At 40.0% G+C, this 21,611-nt stretch overlaps 1 protein-coding gene across 1 annotated transcript in view; it reads right to left on the bottom strand.

Annotated features, from left to right (window-relative positions):
* The window catches only part of ARHGEF38 (Rho guanine nucleotide exchange factor 38), a 146,585-nt gene extending 127,499 nt beyond the window's left edge, over positions 1-19,086 (bottom strand). The window contains exon 1 of the mRNA XM_036239760.1: positions 18,891-19,086. Coding sequence (XP_036095653.1) covers positions 18,891-19,086 — 196 coding nt within the window. The remainder of the gene's footprint in view (positions 1-18,890) is intronic.
* Between the last annotated feature and the right edge of the window lie 2,525 nt (positions 19,087-21,611).

Genomic DNA, 21,611 nt, shown 5'->3' with positions numbered 1-21,611 from the left:
ACAGCTCCTGGGTATGGATCTAACTCAGACAAGGGAATTACCGATCAATTTTTATCATATCTCATGCTTCTCCTCTCTATATTTTGTTCTGTTGGATCACCCTTTACAATTCTGCCCTCATTAGCATGTAAGGACATACAAAAATCACATCTACTTCATGGTGAAGAATCTTAGGTTACCCTCAGAATGTAATCTCACAATTTTATAACCATAGGCTCTTTCAGTAACTGAGTCTAACAGGCAGCCAGCAGGCAGAGGCAGGCAGAGGCAGGCAGAGGCAGATCACAGGGTGCCTTAGGCCTTTTGCTGACTAGCCCCTGGGCTTGGTGCTGGTGGAAGCCTGCCTTGGTGCACAGTTTGGTCCTTCCCATGCACACTCAGGACCAGCGGAGGTAGCCATAAACTGTGGATCACTTTGGAACTTCAAACTTAGGGCCAGTCACAGGCAGTAGCTGACAATGAATTCACCAGAATATTTCTCAAGAGGCCCCAGGACAGACACACCCAGTGGCCAGCTTCAGACAACATTGTCAGAGCAGGATCCAATTAGCTTCAAAAGCAGCATAACCAAAAAGAGATCTCAGCAGACACTAGATCTTGCTGAGGCAAATTCTGCTTCATGTGGTCAGCACCTGCACAGCAGCCTATACATTGTGGCTGAGTAGATCCTCACAGTCAGCCTGCCAGAGGATTGAAATCATGCATGAATGCGCCAATAGCAATCAAGACTCAATTACAACCAGAGGGCTCAAATAGCTTACACAAGGAACATTTCTGGAGCACCCAGCTCAGGTGATAAAAGAGATTGTGTCACTGTGTACCACAGGACACCTACTACATAAGGCCACCCTACCAAGAGGCAGTCAAAATGAGGAAGCAAAGAAATGTGCCCCAAATAAACTTACAGGAGAAATCTTCAGAAAAAGAGCAAAATAAAATGAAGGCAAGCAATTTACCAGATACAAAGGGGAAAAAAAGATTATAAGGATGCTCAAGAAACTTAGTGAGAACTTCAACAGCAGAAGAAAGGACATAGAAACCATAAGAAAGAAACAGTCATAAATGAAGAATACAATATCTGAAATGAAGAATACACTAGGAGGAATAAACACTTAATCAGAGCAACAACAAAAATTTTAATGAGAATAGTTTAATAGATATTTATGACAACATGCAGTATAACATCAGCATCATAGGGGTACCAGAGAGAGAAGAGAGAGAGCAAGGGATTAAGCACCTATTTAAAAAAAATGTTTTTAAATGTCACTAACCAGAAGAGGGAAAAAAATGGAGGTGAAGTGAATGGAAGCTACACAGACCATCTCCCAGGACCAAAGTGGAATTACAACGAAAATAAGGACAAATCCTCAGGAAAAGGCAACTGAAAGGCAGCTTGGAGGACCACATAACCAGGGACACTGGCTCAATCAGGGGCCCTGGGGAGAGTCGGATGGCCCCTCCCTTGGATATTCAACCCAACCCGGTGGCCATTGAAATGCTAATTGAGGCCCATTAACAACCAGCATCTGCCCCATCCTCCAGAAATCCTCTTACACTGAGCACCTGCGGGAGTTTTTCATTCAACTCAGAAACCAAGGTTCTTCAGGAGAGGGAGCCACAAACAGCAGAACACCAACACGCACAGGAAAAATTTGGCAGGCTCCAAAGCCCACTGTGATAACCAAAATGGTGAAACACAGAAACAAAAGCTAAATGAAAGAACAAGAGACATTTACCAAAGATGAGATAAATGAGGTGCAGTTAAACAAGTTAACAGAACTAGAATTCAGAGCCATGATCTTGAGGAAGCTCAACAGCATGTGTAAGGACATGAGCACTATGAGTAAAGACATAGAAATGTTGAAAATCAACCAGTTTGAAATTAAAAACCACCAAGAAGAAAAGAAGAATGATATATCAGAAATAAAAACACATTGGAAAGTCTAAATAGCAGAGTAGAGGAAGCTGAGGGCCGGATCAGTGAATTAGAAGATAGGGTAGAAAAAATCAACCAATCAGAAAGCCAAAAGGAAAAAACAATTAAAAAACAGGAAGACAGATTAAGAGAACTGTGGGACAACTGGAAACGTAATAACATTCGCATCATAGGAGTCCCCAAAGAAGAAGAAAATGAGCAAGGGTTAGAGAATATATTCAAAGAAATAGTGACAGAAAACTTCCCTAATTTGGTGAAGGAAGAAGGCATTCAAGTTCAAGAAGCACAGAGCCCTAAGTAAGAAGAACCCAAACAGGCCAAAACCAAGACACATAGTAATCAAAGTGCCAAAAATTAAAGACAAAGAGAGAATCCTAAAAGCAGCAAGAGAGAAGCAACAGGTTACCTACAAAGGAAAACCCATAAGGCTTTCAACTGGCTTCTCAAAAAAATCTGAATCCAAGACTGCTCTACCCAGCAAGGCTATCATTCAAATAGAAAGTCAAATAAAGAGCTTCCCAGACAAAAAAAAAAAAAAAAAAAGGCTAAGGGAATATATAGCACCAAACCAGCATTGCAAAAATATTAAAAGGACTGCTGTAATTAGTAGAAGAAATAGGAAGAAAAATAGAACTACACTAAACAAAAATGGCAATAAATAAATACATATCAATAATCACCTTAAAGATAAATGAATTGATTGCTCCATAAAAAGACACAGAGTAGCTGATTGGATAAGAAAGCATGACTCATCTATATGTTGTTTACAAGAGCCCCACCTACAACAGAAGACTCACATAGGTTGAAAGTGAAGGGATGGAAAAAAATCTTCCAAGCAAAAGGAAAGGAATAAAAAGCTGGAGTACCAATACTCATATCTGATAAATTAGATTTCAAAATGAAGACCATAACAAGAGACAAAGAAGGCCACTACATAATATTGAAAGGATCTATCCAACAGGAATATATAACCTTGATAAATATATATGCACCCAATATAGGAGCACCAAAATATATCAAAAATCTTCTGGAAGACTTCAAAGAAGAAATCGATAGCAATACAATCATAGCAGGGGACTTCATCACCCCGCTGACATCACTGGATAGATCCTCTAGACAAAAAATTAGCAAGAAAACAGAAACTCTAAAGGAAGCACTAGACCAAATGGATTTAATAGATATCTACAGAGAATTACACCCCAAAACTGCAGAATTCACATGCTTCTCAAGTGCACATGGGACATTCTCAAAGATAGACCACATGTTAGGGCACAAACTCAGTCTCTACAAGTTCAAGAAGATTGAAATCATATCAAGCATCTTCTCAGATCACAATGGCATGAAACTAGAAATCAATTGCAACAAGAACATGCAAAGACATTTCAACACATGGAGGCTAAATAGCATGTTATAAAACAATGAATGGGTCACCGAGGAGATCAAGGAAGAAATTAAAACTTCTTGGAAACCAATGAAAATGAACACACAAGAACACAAAATCTATGGGATGCAGCGAAAGCAGTTCTGAGAGGGGAGTTCATAGCACTACAGGCCTAACTCAAAAAACAAGAAAAATTTCTAATTGACTGTCTAACCTCACAACTTAAAGAATTAGAAAGCAAACAAAAAGAAAACCCCAGAGCAAGTAGAAGGAAGGAAATAATAAAGATCAGAGCAGAAATAAATGACATAGAGACCAAAAAAAAAAAACAATTCAAAGGATCAATGAAACAAAGAGCTGGTTTTTTGAAAAGATAAACAAGATTGATGGACCCTTAGCTAGATTCACCAAGAAACAAAGAGAGAGAACCCAAATGCACAAAATCAGAAATGAAAGAGGAAAAGTAACAACCAACACCACGGAAATACAAAAGATCGTTAACAACTACTATGAACAATTATATGGCAACAAATTCAACAATCTAAGCAAAATGGACAAATTTCTAGAAACACACAGACTCCCAAAACTGGACCCGGAAGAGATGGAAAACTTGAACAGACCAATAACAACTAAGGAAATTGAAGAGGTAATCAAGACTCTACCAGCAAACAAAAGCCCAGGCCCGGATGACTTCATGGGGGAATTTTACCGAACATTCTAAGAAGAACTAACACCCATTCTCCTAAAACTATTTCAAAATATTCAAGAAGAAGAGAGACTTCCAAACTCATTTTATGAGGCCAGCATAATTCTAAATCCAAAACCAGAAAAAGACACTATAAAGAAAGAAAACTACAGACCAATATCCCTGATAAACATAGACACCAAAATCCTAACAAAATACTAGTAAATCGGATCCAGCAACACATCAAAAAAATTATTCACCATGACCAAGTGGGATTCATCCCAGAGATGCAAGGCTGGTACAATATTTGCAAATCAATAAATGTGATACACCACATAAACAAAATGAAAAATAAAAACCACATGATCATATAAATAGATGTCAAAAAAGCCTTTGAAAAAATCCAGCATCCATTTCTGATAAAATTGCTCAGCAGTGTGGGAATAGAGGGATCACATCTAGACATAATAAAGGCCATACATGAAAGACCTATAGCCAACATCATACTCAATGGGCAGTAACTAAAAACATTTCCCTTAATAACAGGAACAAGACAAGGATGCCCACTTTCACCACTCTTATTTAACATAGTACTGGAAGTTTTAGGCACAGCAATCAGACAGGAATATAAAATAAAAGGAATCCAAATTGGAAAGGAGGAAGTGGAACTGTCAATATTCGCAGATGACATGATACTATATGTAGAAAACCCCAAAGACTCCATCAAAAATTTACTAGACTTAATAAATGAATTTGGCAAAGTAGCAGGATACAAAATTAATGTCAAGAAATCGATGGCATTCTAATACACCCATGATGAAATCACAGAAAGAGAAACTAAAAAAAAATCCCATTTACCATTGAGGCAAAAAAATTAAGATACCTAGGAATAAACAACCAAAGAAATAAAGAACCTATTCGCAGAAATCTACAGGTCATTGAAAAAAGAAATAGAGGAAGATATAAAAAAGTGGAAGCACATACCTTGTTCATGGATTGGAAGAATTAACATCATTAAAATGTCCATATTATCCAAAGCAATCTATAGATTCAATGCAATCCCCATAAAAATACCAATGACATATTTCACAGAACTAGAACAAATACTTCAAAAGTTCATATGGAACCAAAAAAGGCCTCGAATAGCCACAGCAATCTTCAAAAAGAAGAACAAAGTCGAAGGGATCACATTACCAGATTTCAGGTTATACTACAAAGCCACTGTAATCAAAACAGCCTGGTACGAGCACAAGAACAGGCATATAGACTAGTAGAACATAACAGAGAACCCAGAAATAGACCCAAGGCAATATGCTCAATTAATATTTGAAAAAGGTGGCAAGAGCATACGGTGGAGTAAAGACAGCCTCTTTAATAAATGGTGTGGGGAAAATTGGACAGCTACATGCAAAAAAAATATGAATCTAGACCATCAACTTACATCTTACACAAGAATAAACTCAAAATGGATAAAAGACTTAAATGCGACTCATGAATCCATAAAAATCCTAGACAAAAATGTAGGCAACAAAATATCAGACATCATACGCAGCAGAATTTTCACTGACACATCACCTAAGGCAACAGAAACAAAGGAGAAAATGAACACATGGGACTTCATCAAACTCAAATCTTCTGCACAGCAAATGATACAATGATAAAAATGGAAAGGTAACCCACTGTATGGGGGAGCATAATTGCCAATGATATATCAGATAAGGGGTTAATTTCATATATATATATATATATATATATATATATAGAGAGAGAGAGAGAGAGAGAGAGAGAGAGAGAGAGAGCTCATACAACTCAACAAAAGGAAGACAAAGAACCCAATTAAAAAATGGGCAGAGGACCTAAATAAACACCTCTCCAAACAGGACATACAAATGGCTAAGAGACATATGAAGAAATGCTCAACATCACTAATCATCAGAGAGATGCAAATTAAAACAACAATGAGGTATCACCTCACACCTGTCAGAATGGCCGCCATCAATAAATCATCAAAAAACAAGTGTTGGCGAGGGTGTGGAGAAAAGGGGACTCTAGTACACTGCTGGTGGGAATGCTGACTGGTGCAGCTACTATGGAAATCAATATGGTGTTACCTCAAAAAATTAAAAACTGAACTATTTGACCCAGTGATCCCACTTCTAGGAATATACACTAAGAAGCCTGAAACACCAATCAGAAAGAATATATGTGCCCCCATGTTCATAGCAGCACTATTTACAATAGCTATGATCTGGAAACAGCCCAAATGCCCATCAGTAGACAAATGGATAAAAAAGCTGTGGTACATATACACAATTAAGTACTATGCAGCTGTAAGAAAGAAAGATCTCTTATCCTTTGAGAAGACATGGTGGGACCTGGAAAGTGTCATCCTAAGCGAAACAAGCCAAACAGAGAAAGACAAGTATCATATGATCTCACTTATTTGTGGAATATAATGAACATAGCAGTCTAAGGAATGCGGTAGTCCCAGAGACGTGGAAGTGGGGTACAGACTGACTATCCCCAGAAGAGGGTTTGGGGGGAAGAGATAAACCACAGAACTTATATGCATGTATGCATGAACAATGGACAGGGAGAACAAAGCTAGTAAGAGGGTGGGAAGAGAGGGGGAGGGGGTATCAGTTGGGGGAAAAGGAGAAACATCTGTAACAAAAATAAATTAAGAAAAAAAAAGTCCCTACCAGATAAAGGAAAAATGCACAAAAATCCAAGAACTGTAGAGTCCCAAACAAAATGAACACAAAGAGGCCCACAGCAAGGCACATCATAATTAAAATGGCAAAAGTTAAAGACAGAGAAAAAAATTTTTATTTTATTTATTTATTTTATTATTGAAGGTATTACAGATGTCCTCCTTTTTTTTTCATTGACCCCCTCCTTCCTGCTCCTACCACCTTCCTGTCTTCCCCAGCCTAATGTCTGTTTCCATTGGTTGTGCATATATACATATAAATTCTTTGGTTTATTTCTCCCCCCCCCTTCCCACCCTTTCCACCACCCCCGCCATCCCTGTGAGGTTTGTCTATCTGTTCCTTACTTCCATGATTCTGGATTTATTTTGGTCTACAGCTTATTTTGTTCATTATGTTCCACAAATAAGTGAGATCATGTGGTATTTTTTCTTTCTCTGACTGGTTTATTTTGCTCAGCATAATACTCTCTAGTTCCCTCCATGTCGTCTCAAAGGAGGAGTGCAGGGCACAGCGGATGGATGTTCTCTCATGGATGTTTTTATCTGTCTCTCCCCCTCCCTTCCTTTTTCTCTAAAAAAATTATTTTAAAATATATTTTTTTAAAAAACATGATTATATATCAATAGATGAAGAAAAAGCATTTGGCCCAGCTGGTGTGGCTCAGTAATCATACTCAATGGGTAAAAACTATAAGCATTTCCATTCAGATTGGGAACAAGATAGGAATGTCTGCTTTCACCAATTCTATTCAACATAGTGCTGGAAGTCTTAGCCACAACAACCAGACAACAAGAAGAAATAGAAGGCATCCAAACTGAAAAGAAAGAAGTATAACTGTCATTATTTGCAGATGACATGATACTGTATATAGAGAACCCTAAAAATTTCACCAAAAAAAAAACTGCCAGAACTGATAAATGAATTCAGTAAAGTGGCAAGATACAAAATAAATATCCAGATACTAGTTGCATTTTTATACACCAATAATGAACTATCAGAAAGGGAAAATAAGAAAACAATCCCATTTACAAATGCTTAAAAAATACCTAGGAATAAATTTAACCAAGGATGTAAAAGAATCTGAACTCAGAAAATTATAAGACACTGAAGAAGAAATTGAAGAAGATACAAATAAATGGAAGCATATGTCGTGTTCATGGATAGGAAGATTTAACATAATTAAAATGTCCATACTACCCAAAGCAATCTATAGATCCAACATAATTTCTATCAAGGTACCAATGGCATATTTTACAGAGCAAGAACAAATATTGCAAAAATTTATATGGAACTACAAAAGCTCTGAATAGCCACAGAAATCTTGAGAAAGAAGAATGAAGTTGGAAGAATCACACTACCTGATATCAAACTATGCTACAAGGCCACAGAAATCAAAACTGCATGGTACTGGCATAAAAGCAGACATAAAGATGAATGAAACAGAATAGAGAGCCCAGAAATTAACCTAAACTTTCATGGTCATTTGACAAAAAAGGTAAAAACATACAATGGAATAATGACAGTCTCTTCAATAAATGGTGCTGGGAAAATTGGGCAGATAAGTGCAAAAAAAAAAAAAATGAAACTAGACCACCTTCTTACACCATACACACAAATAAACTCAAAATAGTTTAAGACTTAAATGTTAAACTGAAAACCATAAAAATCCTAGGAGAAAACATAGGTAGTAATATCTCAGACATTTCTCATAACAATATTTTTTTCAGATGTATCTCCTTGGCCAAGGGACACAAAAGAAAAAATAAACAAATGGGACAACATCAAACTAAAAAGGTTTTGCACAGTGAAGGGAACCATCAACAAAATGAAAAGACAAATCACTGAATGAGAGAACATAGTCCCCAATGATACATCTGATAAGGGGTTAATATCCAAAATTTATAAATAACATAAAATCAACATGCAAAATAACAAATAATCCAATTTAAAAAATGGACAGAAGACTAAATAGACTTCTCCAAAGAGGACATACAGATGGCCAATAAACATATAAAAACATACTAATCATTAGTGAAATGCAAACTAAAACCACAATGAGATATTACCTCACACCTGTCTGAATGGCTATCATCAGTAAATCAACAAACGTCAAGTGTTGGCAAGTATGTGAAGAAAAAGGAACTCTTGTGCACTGTTTTTGGGAATGCAGATTGGTGTAGCCGCTGTGGAAAACAGTACGGAATTTCTGCAAAAAAGTTATAAATGGAACTGCCTTATGACTCAGCAATTCCCCTTCTCAAAGAAACCCGAAACACTAATTTGAAAGAATATATGCACCCCTATGATCATTGCGGCATTATTTACAATAGCCAAGACTTGGAAGCAGCCCAAGTGCCCATCAGTAGATGAGAGGATGAAAAGCTGTGGTACATTTACACAATGAAATACTACTTGGCCGTTATAAAAGAAAAGAAAAGAAAAGAAAAAAAGTCTTACCTTTTGCAACAGCATGGATGGACCTGGAGAGGATTATGCTAAGTGATATAAGCCAGTCAGAGAAAGATAAGTACTATATGATCTTACTTATATGTGGAATCTAATGAACACAATAAACTAACAAACAAAACAGAAATAGATTCAGAGATACAGAGAACAGACTGTCAGCTGTCAGAAGAGAGGCAGTTAGGGAGGGGGGTAATAAAGGTTAAAAAATTAAGCAAAAAAGCCAAACCAAAACAAAAATCAAGAAACTCACAGACACAGACAACCTCATAGTGATAACTGGATTGAAAGGGAGTTGGGGGAGGTAGAAGAGGATAAAGGGGGAATAATGGTGATGGAAGGAGACCTGACTTTGGGTAGTGGACACAACACTATAATACATAGATGATGTATTTTAGAATCGTGCACTTGAAACCTATACAATTTTATTAACCAATGTCACCCCAATAAATTCAGTTAAAAATACTGAATTTCAAAATTCAGAACCATCTCTTCTTTTGATATTTTAGTGTACAATTAAGGTCTTTCTAATCACAATTCTTATATTGTTTTGTGCTTCTATCCTTAGAGGATAAAGGGAAAGTTTTTTCCCCCCTTTACCCTTTGGGGTGGGACAGTCAGGGAGGAAGGGATCGCCAAGAAGGCAAGTAAGCAGAAACGGAGATGAGAAACCATATTTGCTGAGATTTGGGGGGAAGAAACTTTAAGGCTACTATAAAGGCCAGACATTAGGTACAAATTTGACTTTAAGCAACAAGCAGATAAATAAATTGCCTGTTTTTATCTGGAAGGGGGGTATATCCTAATTCTTAAGGGAAACCAAACTTTTTGCTTGAATAAAACTGGATAGCACTGAGAGAGATAAGCAATGTCTTTAACTATTTCCCAACAAAGACAGAAGCAGAAATCTGTGACAGCTTTTGGTAGTGACACTGGAGACCTAACATGAAGATACATTCGGGAGAGACGGTTTCTGTGAGGACTGCAATGACTCAGTGTACTTAGAGCTGTAGCTGGATCACCTGACCTTTACGTTTTCTTCTTTAAGTAAGCGCTGGATATCACCATCAAGATTACCTTTTCCATTAAGGGACTCAGTGCAGGTACTCTAGAGTATTCATTTATTCTGCCATTCATTAAGGCAGACAGAAATTGTTCAAAACAACCTGGGACAAAGGCTTTTAATCAGAACACTCTATTTTACTGCTGCATTTAAGACACAATTTAGGCTGACTTCATTGAATGCTGTTGAAACGTACCCTACCTGGATAAAGAGCTGTTAGTTTCCAGCATATAATGCCATTCTTTTCATTTCCAAGTGTATACACTACCACCACCACCACCTCCACCACCGCCTCCACCTCCACCTCCACCGCCACCACCACCTCCACCACCTCCACCACCACCACCACCTCCACCTCCACCTCCACCACCTCCACCACCGCCTCCACCTCCACCACCTCCACCACCGCCTCCACCTCCACCTCCACCTCCACCGCCACCACCACCTCCACCACCTCCACCACTGCCTCCACCTCCACCTCCACCGCCTCCGCCTCCACCTCCACCACCTCCACCACTGCCTCCACCTCCACCTCCACCGCCTCCACCTCCACCTCCACCACCTCCACCTCCACCACCTCCACCACCACACCTCCACCACCTCCACCACCACCTTCACCTCCACCACCACCTCCACCTCCACCACATCCACATCCACCTCCACCTCCACTGCCACCACCACCTCCACCACCTCCACCTCCACCACCTCCACCTCCACCACCTCCACCACCTCCACCTCTACCACCTCCACCACCTCCACCACCTCCACCTCCACCACCTTCACCACCTCCACCTCCACCACCTCCACCACCTCCACCTCCACCTCCACCACCCCACCTCCACCACCACCACCACCACCACCACCTCCACAACCTCCACCTCCACCATTTCCACCACCTCCACCTCCACCACCTCCACCTCCACCACCTCCACATCCACCTCCACCACCTCCACCACCACCACCTCCACATCCACCTCCACCACCTCCACCACCACCACCTCCACATCCACCTCCACCACCTCCACCACCACCACCTCCACATCCACCTCTACCACCTCCACCACCACCACCTCCACCACCACCTCCACCACCTCCACCTCCACCACCTCCACCTCCATCACCTCAACCCTCCACCCTGAACCCCACTCCCACTGCTATGCAATGTGGTTTCCAGCTTTTGGGATGTATGTTAAGTTTTATAGAGATGTAAATAAATAAATGACAACAGGCATTACATCAAAGAAATGGTACCAAGATATTCAAACAAAGTGGGAAATAGAGATAAACCATTACTATAGGAGCAAGTTTGCTTAGCCTAACTTTGTAATTTTGTTTTCTGACTATTAAACAAACAAACAAACAAACAAATTCAGTTGTTAAATAGAAAAACTCTGTCGGGGGAATGTGACAATAATTTTAAAAAATGTGCATTCCAAAGTAAAAAAAAATTAGGTAGGTCAAGCTTTATCATAATAGTAATGTCATCATATTATAAAACTTGCTGCAACCATCACATTGCTTTGACTTCTTACTACTTATGAGCCATACAGACAAAACACCTACTAGGTCAATTAATTAGATGCATTCTATTTTGCAAATGTTTAGAGCACCTGAGTTCAAATCCAAGTTCTACCACCTGCAGAGTTCAGGACATGCCATCCCAAAATATGCCACTTTGGTATATTGATTATTTTGAGCTGAGGGCACTTGAAGAACAGTAGATGTAGGGAGAGGCTTTCTCTGCTCTCCTCTTTCTGCCAAAAGACAGATTCTCCTAAAGGAACTCAGTTGTCATCAATCCCTGTCCCTGGATTTTCATCAGCCAAGAAGGATTGACTCTTGCTTGTCTCAGGAGACGAAACTAAAAGTTGACACCACAACCAGACCAACTTTGTCAAGAACGATATCTCCCATCTTTTCTACTAAAGGCCTATTCATCTCTCCTAAAATTCTTTACTCTACTCTATGTGGCCTATATTCCCCTTCCCTTTCCCCTATTTAGGTGGTATATAAACTCACAAATCTCACCATTTGGGGGTATTCACTTTGTTTTCCTCTGATGCCCCCAGGCATGTAATATGAAAAATTGATACACATGTACACCTTATCGCCTGTTAATCCGCCTGCTGTCAGTTGATTTCATAGACCCAGTTATCTATCCTAGGAGGTACAAGGACAGTCTTTTCTCCCCCACACACCTATCTTTTCCATTGTAAAACCAGAACTGACAAAGTGTTGAGGTTAAATAACAATGTGTCAAAACCCCAGGGCCAGCATAGTACCTAACAGGTGACAGTCACCCAGTTGCTCCCTTCCCTTCCCTCCTCTTCCCTCTCACTTTCCACAACCTGGTGTAGAAGGGCAATGTCCTGAACACAGGTTACAGCCCAAACCATTCATATGCAACCTTCCTTGCATGTACAAATGGAGGCCAACAGACCATGTCTTCATAGTTGAAAGTGATAAATGAAGCTGGCAAAGTGTCAAATAATGTTATTCCCTTTTGTCTTGATGAATATACCTTTACAACAATCTGGAAAGCCAAGTTTACATTGAGATTTCTCAAGACTCTCAGAGTTCTAGGCCAAAATCTGGCTGGAGGTCCTGGGGCACATGCACCCCTGCCCAGTCCCAAGGCCTGAATCCTGACTCTTTCCTTCACTGGAGCTCCCCCACCCACAGGACCTGGTAGGCAGGTGTGAACACTCCAGTGTGATCAAGCTCCGTACGTAACTGCTGTCTGCTTGGAAAGAATCGGATTGGGAAGGGGTCTTGGAGGCCTTGGAGCCAGTATTGGGGCCTGTTGGACAGAAAATTCCATGGTTCCAGATACACTGAACTTAGTCTAGAAATGAGGGCCAGGGTCCCACGTTGTCAGTAATTGTGGCCCCAAGGACTCCTCGCCTACTTGGTGGACAGGGGACTGCCGAGGGTTGCTCTAAAGCACAACCCGATATCACCAGCCAAATTTTGCTGGTTCTAATGGTGATGTTGCTTACAAGTTTAGCAATTCTTGCAATAATTCCACCTTCACCAGGAAACCAATACCCACAAAAATACTGAAGTTAATATAGTGTCAAGAAAAAGTAATTCTGTGAGAAGAGTTTTTTTACCTTTCCGGTCTCAACAGAAACAAAGATGAATGTACCCTGAGTGCTTTTCTCTCACCCATCATTTCCCAAGTATGTCACTATTTTAAGGTACATTTCTAATTATGCGTATAGGAGGAAAAAATGTTTTCTATCACAACTGGTCACAGTGAAACAGCTCAAATTTAATTTCTGAGACTCACACTTTAATTGATTTATGTGGTTTTTTAAAATGCCTTTACAGAAAAAAAAGTAAAATATCATGCTTCTTTTTGGTTTCCACGCATGCAACAAGACAGGCGTACTGGTTTTAAAATGCCTCGCTGTTGTTTATAAAGACTTGCCCTTCCAATTATGAAACACACCTCATTTGTACTGGTGTCACATTACTGCCCCAAGTCCTTCCCATTCCACCAAAGGGAGCTGGGAAGCAGGGGGAGGGGAAGGAGAGACTTAATGCTGAGAGAACAGCCGGAGCAAAGAGGGCTTGTAGCTCTGGGACAGAAACATGCAGACGACTGGACAACTCGTGTGGTCCCACCCTTCACTGGGCCTTGAACAAAACGCACCAAATCATCCAGTGTTAGCAACTCCTCCTGCTCACTTACTGATTGGTATGTTTTCTTAAAACCATTACAAACTATGTGGTCCAACAATCTTACAAGTCTACCTTTTATTTGAGCCATTTAACCTCATACTGCAAAGTATGTTATTCTGTATAAAGTTCATGTGGTCAGGTGGTTCCTTATGAACACCAGAGTGAGAAAACTTCAGGTTTTCATTAAAAAAACAACAACAATCGAGCATTTCTTAGAATGATACAATAGCTTTAGGAAAAAATGATGAAGCACCACAGGCCCATGATGAATCAGGGATGTGGTTTTTGACATGTATGGTCAGCGGCAGTAATGGCATTGCCCCCGTTCACTCTCACTCTTTCACCTGACGCTCAGGAAGCAAAAACATGCATTGGCCAAAAACTTAACCAGAGGCTCGGTGTGGCCACTGTCGTAGTTTGGGTTGCTATAGACAACAAACACTTATTTCTCACAATTCTGGAGATTGAGAAGTTTAAGATCAAGGTGCCGGCAGACCAGTGTCTGATAAGGGCCCCTCACGTGGCAGAGGGGGAGGAAGCAAGATCCTCATGTCTCTTCTTATAAAGGGCACTAATTATTTCCCGAAGACCCCACCTCCTAATACCATCAAACTCAGGATTAGGCTTCAGTATATGAATTGAAGAGGGGGAGGGCATAAACATTCATCCCATAGCATCTATAATGTCAATAATATCAATTATTTAGGGTTTTTAGAAAAGACTGTTGAATGTTAATAAACTTTTTATAAAAAGTTTTTATTACAGAAATATGTACACACACAACTATACCTATGGCTACAAACAATAGATTAGATTAGATAAGCTGCCTACACACAGACACACTTGTGCATAACTGTTTAAATCAGGCAAATTTAAAATGTAGCATTCACACATATAATCATATACATGTCATCGCCCCCCACCCCCACCCCCCAAAACAGTTTAACAACTCAGCCATTCGATTTCCCCTGCTTTGATTACTTTCTGTGGCTCCCACGCTAACGGAGTTCAACTAGCTTGGAAGCTAAGATGGTATTCTCACATTCTTACTGGAAGAGGAATGGACTGGGGTCTGGTCTGGTATGCTCTACAAGGTAGAGCAGGGAGGACATAGGCTTCCACTAAGAATTATTTGTTAGTCAATTCTGACATTTTAAACTCTGCTATGTTTATTCCTTTTTACTCAAGCATCATCTTTATTAACGGAGACCTCTATGCTCCCATATGGGTTGCAAGGGTTCTTAATTCAGGGCTTGATGCTTTTCCTCACACTGATTTCCTGCCTAAACCAGATCACTCCAATCATTCATGTCTTTGAAAGTTACTGAGTGTTCACTACGTGCTGGGGGTGATTCTAAGAGCAGAGATGGGACAGTTAACAAGACTGATAGGGTCTCTTTTATGGAGTGGGTGGGGAGGGGGGAAATGAGAGATGGGAGAAGGGAAAGTCAGTAATAGGCAATAAACAAGGAAACAAACAACATAATTTCAGACAAAGATAAGTGCAATGAAGAGGTTAAAACACGCTTCTCTCCCCATTCTGCCCCTTCTTCCTCATCTAGACCTTGTCATCTGTTAATGTTTTCTAACAACTTCTTCCACATCCTGAATAAAACCATTTCCTCCTTTTGTGGACCCACCGATCTCACCTCCACTTCTATCTTGACACGTTATCACATTTGTTTACTTGTCTTATCTTTCCCAAAGAGACTCTACGCCCCTGTAGAGTAAAGGTCAGACTTTTTTTCTCATAATGATTTTGTAGTTGTAATTCCTGGCATATATATTGGCTTTGCTTACCATATAACATTTTCAACAAGTTAACTGAACAAATCTGTTGAAGAAACTAAGAAACCACTAGTGGTAGGCTGGCATTGCACAACTTGAGGCTCAGTAGAAATGTTGATATGATCACAATCTTCTATAGTTTATGATGTTCTCATTAAAACCATGTTCTATTGTTTAATCTAGTAGCTTCCATCCAGTGTGCCATTTTTCTTTTATTACAATTGAGGTTTCACACTACTAAAGTGATGTCTCTCAGAAATTGAACTGGACAGGTATATAGTAAGAGTTAAAAGGAGCACCCAGGGGCACCAGAGAAAGATCTTATATTTCCCAGAACCCAGAGAACTTGCTTCCGGAGAGAGTTAGAGCAGCTAATTGTAATATTCAGATAGCAGCCTAGCACTGATGCCTGACAAAATAATTTTTAAATATGTTTTTATTGATTTTGTAGAGAGAGAGGAAAGGAGAGAAAGATAGAAACATCAATGTGAGAAACATCGATCAGCTGCCTCCTGCATACCCCTCACTGGGGATCAAGCCTGAAACCCAGGCACGTACCCTGACCCGGAATTGAACCGGGACCTCTCAGTCCATGGGACAATGAGCAATCCACTGAGCCACACCAGCCAGTCTAGGACAAAATCATTTGAGGCTGCCTTCCAGTACTAGAAAGCACTGGATCCCACAATGGCTTAGGGCCATCTTTATGAGAGCTCTAACCAGCTCAGGTCTTTATTCTGTGCCTCCCAGGAAGCTAACAGCTCTAAGGAAGTGTGGAAAAACTCCTTACATTGCAATAATTAAGAGCTCCTTAGGCGATTAGGACTCATCTGCATGATAATGGATATAGGAGCAGAGTACAAACCCACAGAACTGATTGTTTTGAATGTTAATAAGAAAATGCCTTTTACTGTTGCCAAAGCAGTTAGAGAAGAATCATACTAAAAGCTCACACTTGGATTTTATTAAGAGTTACATCTAAAATATGTTACTTATCAGGAGGCCAGTCTATCTCTACAGGTCTGATGTGCTCCTGCACATTCCTGATGATTTCCCTCCAGCACAGGCAGTTCTAGGAATATGGCTTCACTCTTGAGTCTTTTCTTTCCCCATCAAACACAGGATCCAACAGAGCACAGGACAATCACAAATCCATTGGCATGTCCAAAACGCCTGAGGTCTCCTACAGAGTGGCTAACAAACATCAGCTGTTCTTTGTGGGGCCACACAATTATTTTTTCAGTTAAGTTTAGGAAATAAATAGCAAAAAGCATTTTTCATTTTTATTTTGCTGATGGAAATTTGGAACCAAAAAGATGCTGAATTAGTGAATCTCAGACAAAAGTAATATGTTAATAGGGATATAGCAGTGGGCTTTTCCGGAATTGCAATATGTGGTCTCTTCATCAAAGACAGAAAATAATTGACATAGATTAGTAGAAGAGAAAATTTGGATTAAAAGAATGTAAATCCTGTTCTATCCTTATGATAATCATTGTTCTTGAAATGAAAAAATAACTATTGCTTATTGAGTACATACCATGTGTCAGACAATATAGTAGGAATTATCTAATTTCATTCTCCCAATAATAATAGGTAGTATCAGTATCTCATTTTTACAGATAGGGAAATTGAAGCTCAGAAATCTTGAATAATTAGCTCAAAGTCTTATAGGTAGTAAATTGAAGAGACAAAACTTGAAACCAATGTGTATACCTTTAAATTTTGTATTTTCCCCAATGTATCTATTGCCTTCAGAATAATTAATTTCAAAGATCAAGTGACACCCCTTCCCCATTTTTAAAAACACTGTTTAAGAATAAAACTTGAGCCCTGGTCAGTTTGGCTCAGCAGTTAGAGCGTCGGCCCACAGACCAGTGAGTCACAGATTCAACTCCTGTCAAGGGCACATACCTTGGTTGCGGTTCATCCCTGGTCCTGGTCCTGCAGGAGGCAACCAACTGATGTGTCTCCTTCACATTGATTTTTCTCTTTCACTCCCTCCCACTCTATCTGATGATAAATAAAAAAATATCCACAGGTAAAGGTTAAAAAAAAAAAAAAAAAAGAATGACACTTGACTCTGCATTGCACTTCTGAGTTATCAGGATTTTTTAAAAGCACTAACTCAGAGTAAGAATCTTTAAAGGTTTAATTTAAATGCATTTAACTTATTTAATTAATTTGTATAAGTAAGTGCAAACTTATTTTTGATGAAAGAAAACAGTAAGTACAACTTGTTCCATTGGTCGTTCTGGCCTCACAGTTTCTCAGTCCAGAAGGACGCTTGTGGTGGGACTGGGAGAGCTCAAACACACAATGTGGTCAAAGAGGAAGAGACAGGTTCTGGGGATCAGCTAACAGGTACTGCAGTGGATACTTAAAGCATTGCACAATACCAACATCAAACTGAAGGGTTCTGCAACAAATGACCTTCAAGAGAAAGGGAGGAAAAAAGAGAGGGTAGATGGGAGGAGATAGAGAGATTCAAGGTCTGAAACAGAGGAGGTGTTATAATAACTGTGTCAAATTATCTCATGACCATCACAAAATAAAGTGAAGTTATTTCCTCAAAAGTCATTCAATGTAAGCATGCTAAACATCTCTTACTATACTTGGATGGTATTCAATTCACTCTAAAGAAATGAACACCTAAGTGATTTCCAACGAATCTTATTCTACCATCCTGCCGACAAGACTTTATTTTTCACAGACATGATCATAGTTTCATGCTCCTATTTAATTACACTGCAGTGCAATTATCTAGATAGGGCTCATGCTGTGACATCTCACACCTATCTATTGAGATAAACTCTCTTTTGTAGCTTTCTAAATTATTTGCTTTCTAGTGCTTTCCACTTCTTAAGTTGGGTGGAGGAGGGGAGAGAAGCAGAAAAAACATTACTCTCATCAGGGAAAACACACACACACACAGTATCAAGAATAATTCAGAAGTGGTTTTTTAACTATTAAAGTATGTAATACCTTGTTCCAATAATTTATGAATCGCATTTAGTTTCATTCACATTTTACTATTTTCTTATTTTCCTCTTAGACAGGAGGTAATTTTTGATTTTCTCCTCTGGCTTAAGTGTTTTCTTTGCGAATGGCAGGGTAGGAGAAACAAAGCTGCGAGGGCAGTCACCTGGGACAATGGGTTTCTCTTGGGTTACCTTGTAGTTTCTGGTTGTATTCGGTCCTGTCAGACTGGCTCCTCCTCAAGGTACCAGACTGGTCCCCCAAAACACTGCTCTCAACCACAGTGTCCGTCTTCCTTCTCTCCAGCATATAGAGCCGGTGCCTCAAGAAGGTCAGGTTCTTTTTCTTGGTGCCCATGTTTTCTTTCCCAGTAGCTTCTTGGGGCTCCATCTGAGGCAAAAACAAGCTTTGGAGGCTTGCAGGCACGGGCTGGCTGCTCAAGTGCCTCAGGGCGAAGGCTAAAGCCACCAGAGTGACGCGTTTAACTGCCCCTTCTAAGTCACCGGCTTCACTCCAGGGTTACCTGGCTGCTACTGCCACCTGTATGGAGTCCCGGAGCCCCACCCCTATGAGATCATTCTTCTTTATACCTAGAATCCAACAGGGGAAGTTGCCACCTGTTACCTGAGAGACCTGCAGCACAGAGCTAGGCAAAGCAGGACTGCGCTGTCACATGCTGCGGAGGCAAACAAAAATCCCATTGTGCGGGGCGTGGACTGGGGGTTGGGGGGAAGGAAAGAGAACAAGGTGAGACGGGGAGGAAGGGAAGGACACAGGAGTGTGACCTGCAGCGGACGGGTTTAATGTGTGCCGACGGGTGTGCACAGGTACGCTCAGGGCACTGCGCTGTGCCCTGCGGGCCGATGTGGGCTTGTGTGTGACTTTTAGCCAGAGTCACTCGCATGTGACCACAGAGTCAGCGTGAGGCTAAGAGAATTTGCATTTCCGTCGCAACGGTGGATACACAGTCATTTTTATGGGTCGCTATACAAAGTCAGTCATGAACATCCGGAGATTGTTTACTTAAAAACATACTTGCCAAACCCCCTGGTCCGCATTCCTGAAGACGCAAGGGTTTGGATTTGAGAGAGGTCTTTCGCAGGCAGAGGAAAAACAGGGAATGTCCCAAGAGGCTGTCTGGAGCCTTTGCGATTTCTTGTCTCTCGGTGTTGCCCCAGCCTGAAATAAACCCATTCCTGGTCCCAGCCCTGTCCATCCAGGTCCTGGTCCTTAGGCACACAAGCACTGTGTCAGGGCGTGATTTCTGTGTGATCTTTTCCCCATCTATTTTGCAGATGGAGTGACACAAAAGGCAGCTCAACTTGGGAAAATAGGAGAAAAAATGTTGGGAACTGAGAAGAGACATATTGAAAGTAGTAAAAAGGATGGAGGGCAAGGCCTGGGAGAGAGGGGCAGGAAGGGATGGGCCTTTTATTATTTTTTTAGAGTTGTTTTTCCTTGTCTTCACTGAGATTTCTCAAGGGGGAGGTTCTGAGAGGCTCCGGGGATGCGCTGAGTGGTTTGTATGCCTTTGTTAAAGAAAAGAAAGACCCTAAGGAGGAAAACAGGTTCTTTTTTCATGTAGAGGAGTGGCCATGATTTAGCTTTGTGCTGCTGCCCACTCTGAATACTGGTTAATTCCTGTTAGATGAGGTTAATAAATGAGGAAAAAGAGAAAAGCCACTTTTCAACTCAGGAAAGTGTGAGCTAAATACAATTTGCATAATCATCTTGAAAGATAAATGAGAAACCTTCACCAGCTATAGAAACATCTGTATATAGCCTGGCACATTGACGGGCTTTTATTTAGTATAATTGATTGTCTTTTTAAAACAAGCCCTTCCAAGTACATTTAATAAATGTGTTTACAGGCACATTCACCACTAAGATATAAAATGAACTTTTTAAATTAATGTTTAAAATGTCTAAATTTTAGCCTGGCTGATGTGGCTCAGTGGTTGAACGTCAACCCATGCAACCAAGAGGTTGCTGGTTCGATTTGGCCCAGGTTGTTGGCCAAATCCCCAGTGAGGGGCATTCAGGAGGTGGCCAATCAATGTTCTCTTCACTGATGTTTCTATCTCTCTCTACCTCTTCTTTCCTCTCTGTTTAAAATAAAAAAAATAGGTAAATAAATAAATAAAATGTCTAAATTTTATTCTAATATTATATATGCATATATGTATGTAATATGTTTATGTGTATTCACCTGGATACTAACAGACATATACTATTAGACATAATACTACTACCAAAACTGCAATGAGATGAGTCAGAAAACTTGAACAGACCAATAACAACTAAGGAAATTGAAGATGCAATTAATAATTTGCAGCAAATTATAACTCCCTGCAAACAAAAGCCTGGGTCCAGGCAGCTTCACAGGGGAGTTTTGCCAAACATTCAAAGAAGAACTAACATCTATTCTTTCCTCAAATTATTCCAAAAAATTCAAGATAAAAGAAGACTTTCAAGCTCTTTTTATGAGGCCAGCATAATTCTAATTCCAAAGCCAGATAGATATTACAAAGAAAGAAAACTATAGGCCAATATCTCTGATGAACATAGATGCCAAAATCCTCAGCAAAATATTAGCAAATAGAATCCAGCAATATATTAAACAAAAATGCTGAAAACGACTTTGACAAAATCCAACACCCATTTCTGATAAAAATGCTCATCAAAGTGGAATAGAGGGATCATATCTCAACATAATAAAGACAATATATGACAAACCTACAGCCAACCTCATAGGCTATGGAGAAAAACTAAAAGTATTCTCCTTAAGAATAGGAACAAGACAGTGATGACCACTTTCACCATAATTATTCAACATAGTACTGTAAATCACAGTGATTAGACAACAAGAAAAAATAAAGGCATCCAAATTGAAAAGAAGAAAGTGAAACTGTCAT

This window comes from Molossus molossus, unplaced genomic scaffold (assembly GCF_014108415.1).
Source record: "Molossus molossus isolate mMolMol1 unplaced genomic scaffold, mMolMol1.p scaffold_m16_p_1, whole genome shotgun sequence".
In the NCBI taxonomy this organism is placed as follows: domain Eukaryota; kingdom Metazoa; phylum Chordata; class Mammalia; order Chiroptera; family Molossidae; genus Molossus; species Molossus molossus.
The sequence above is the reverse complement of the archived record's forward strand: the minus strand, read 5'-3'. Positions and strand labels throughout refer to the sequence as shown.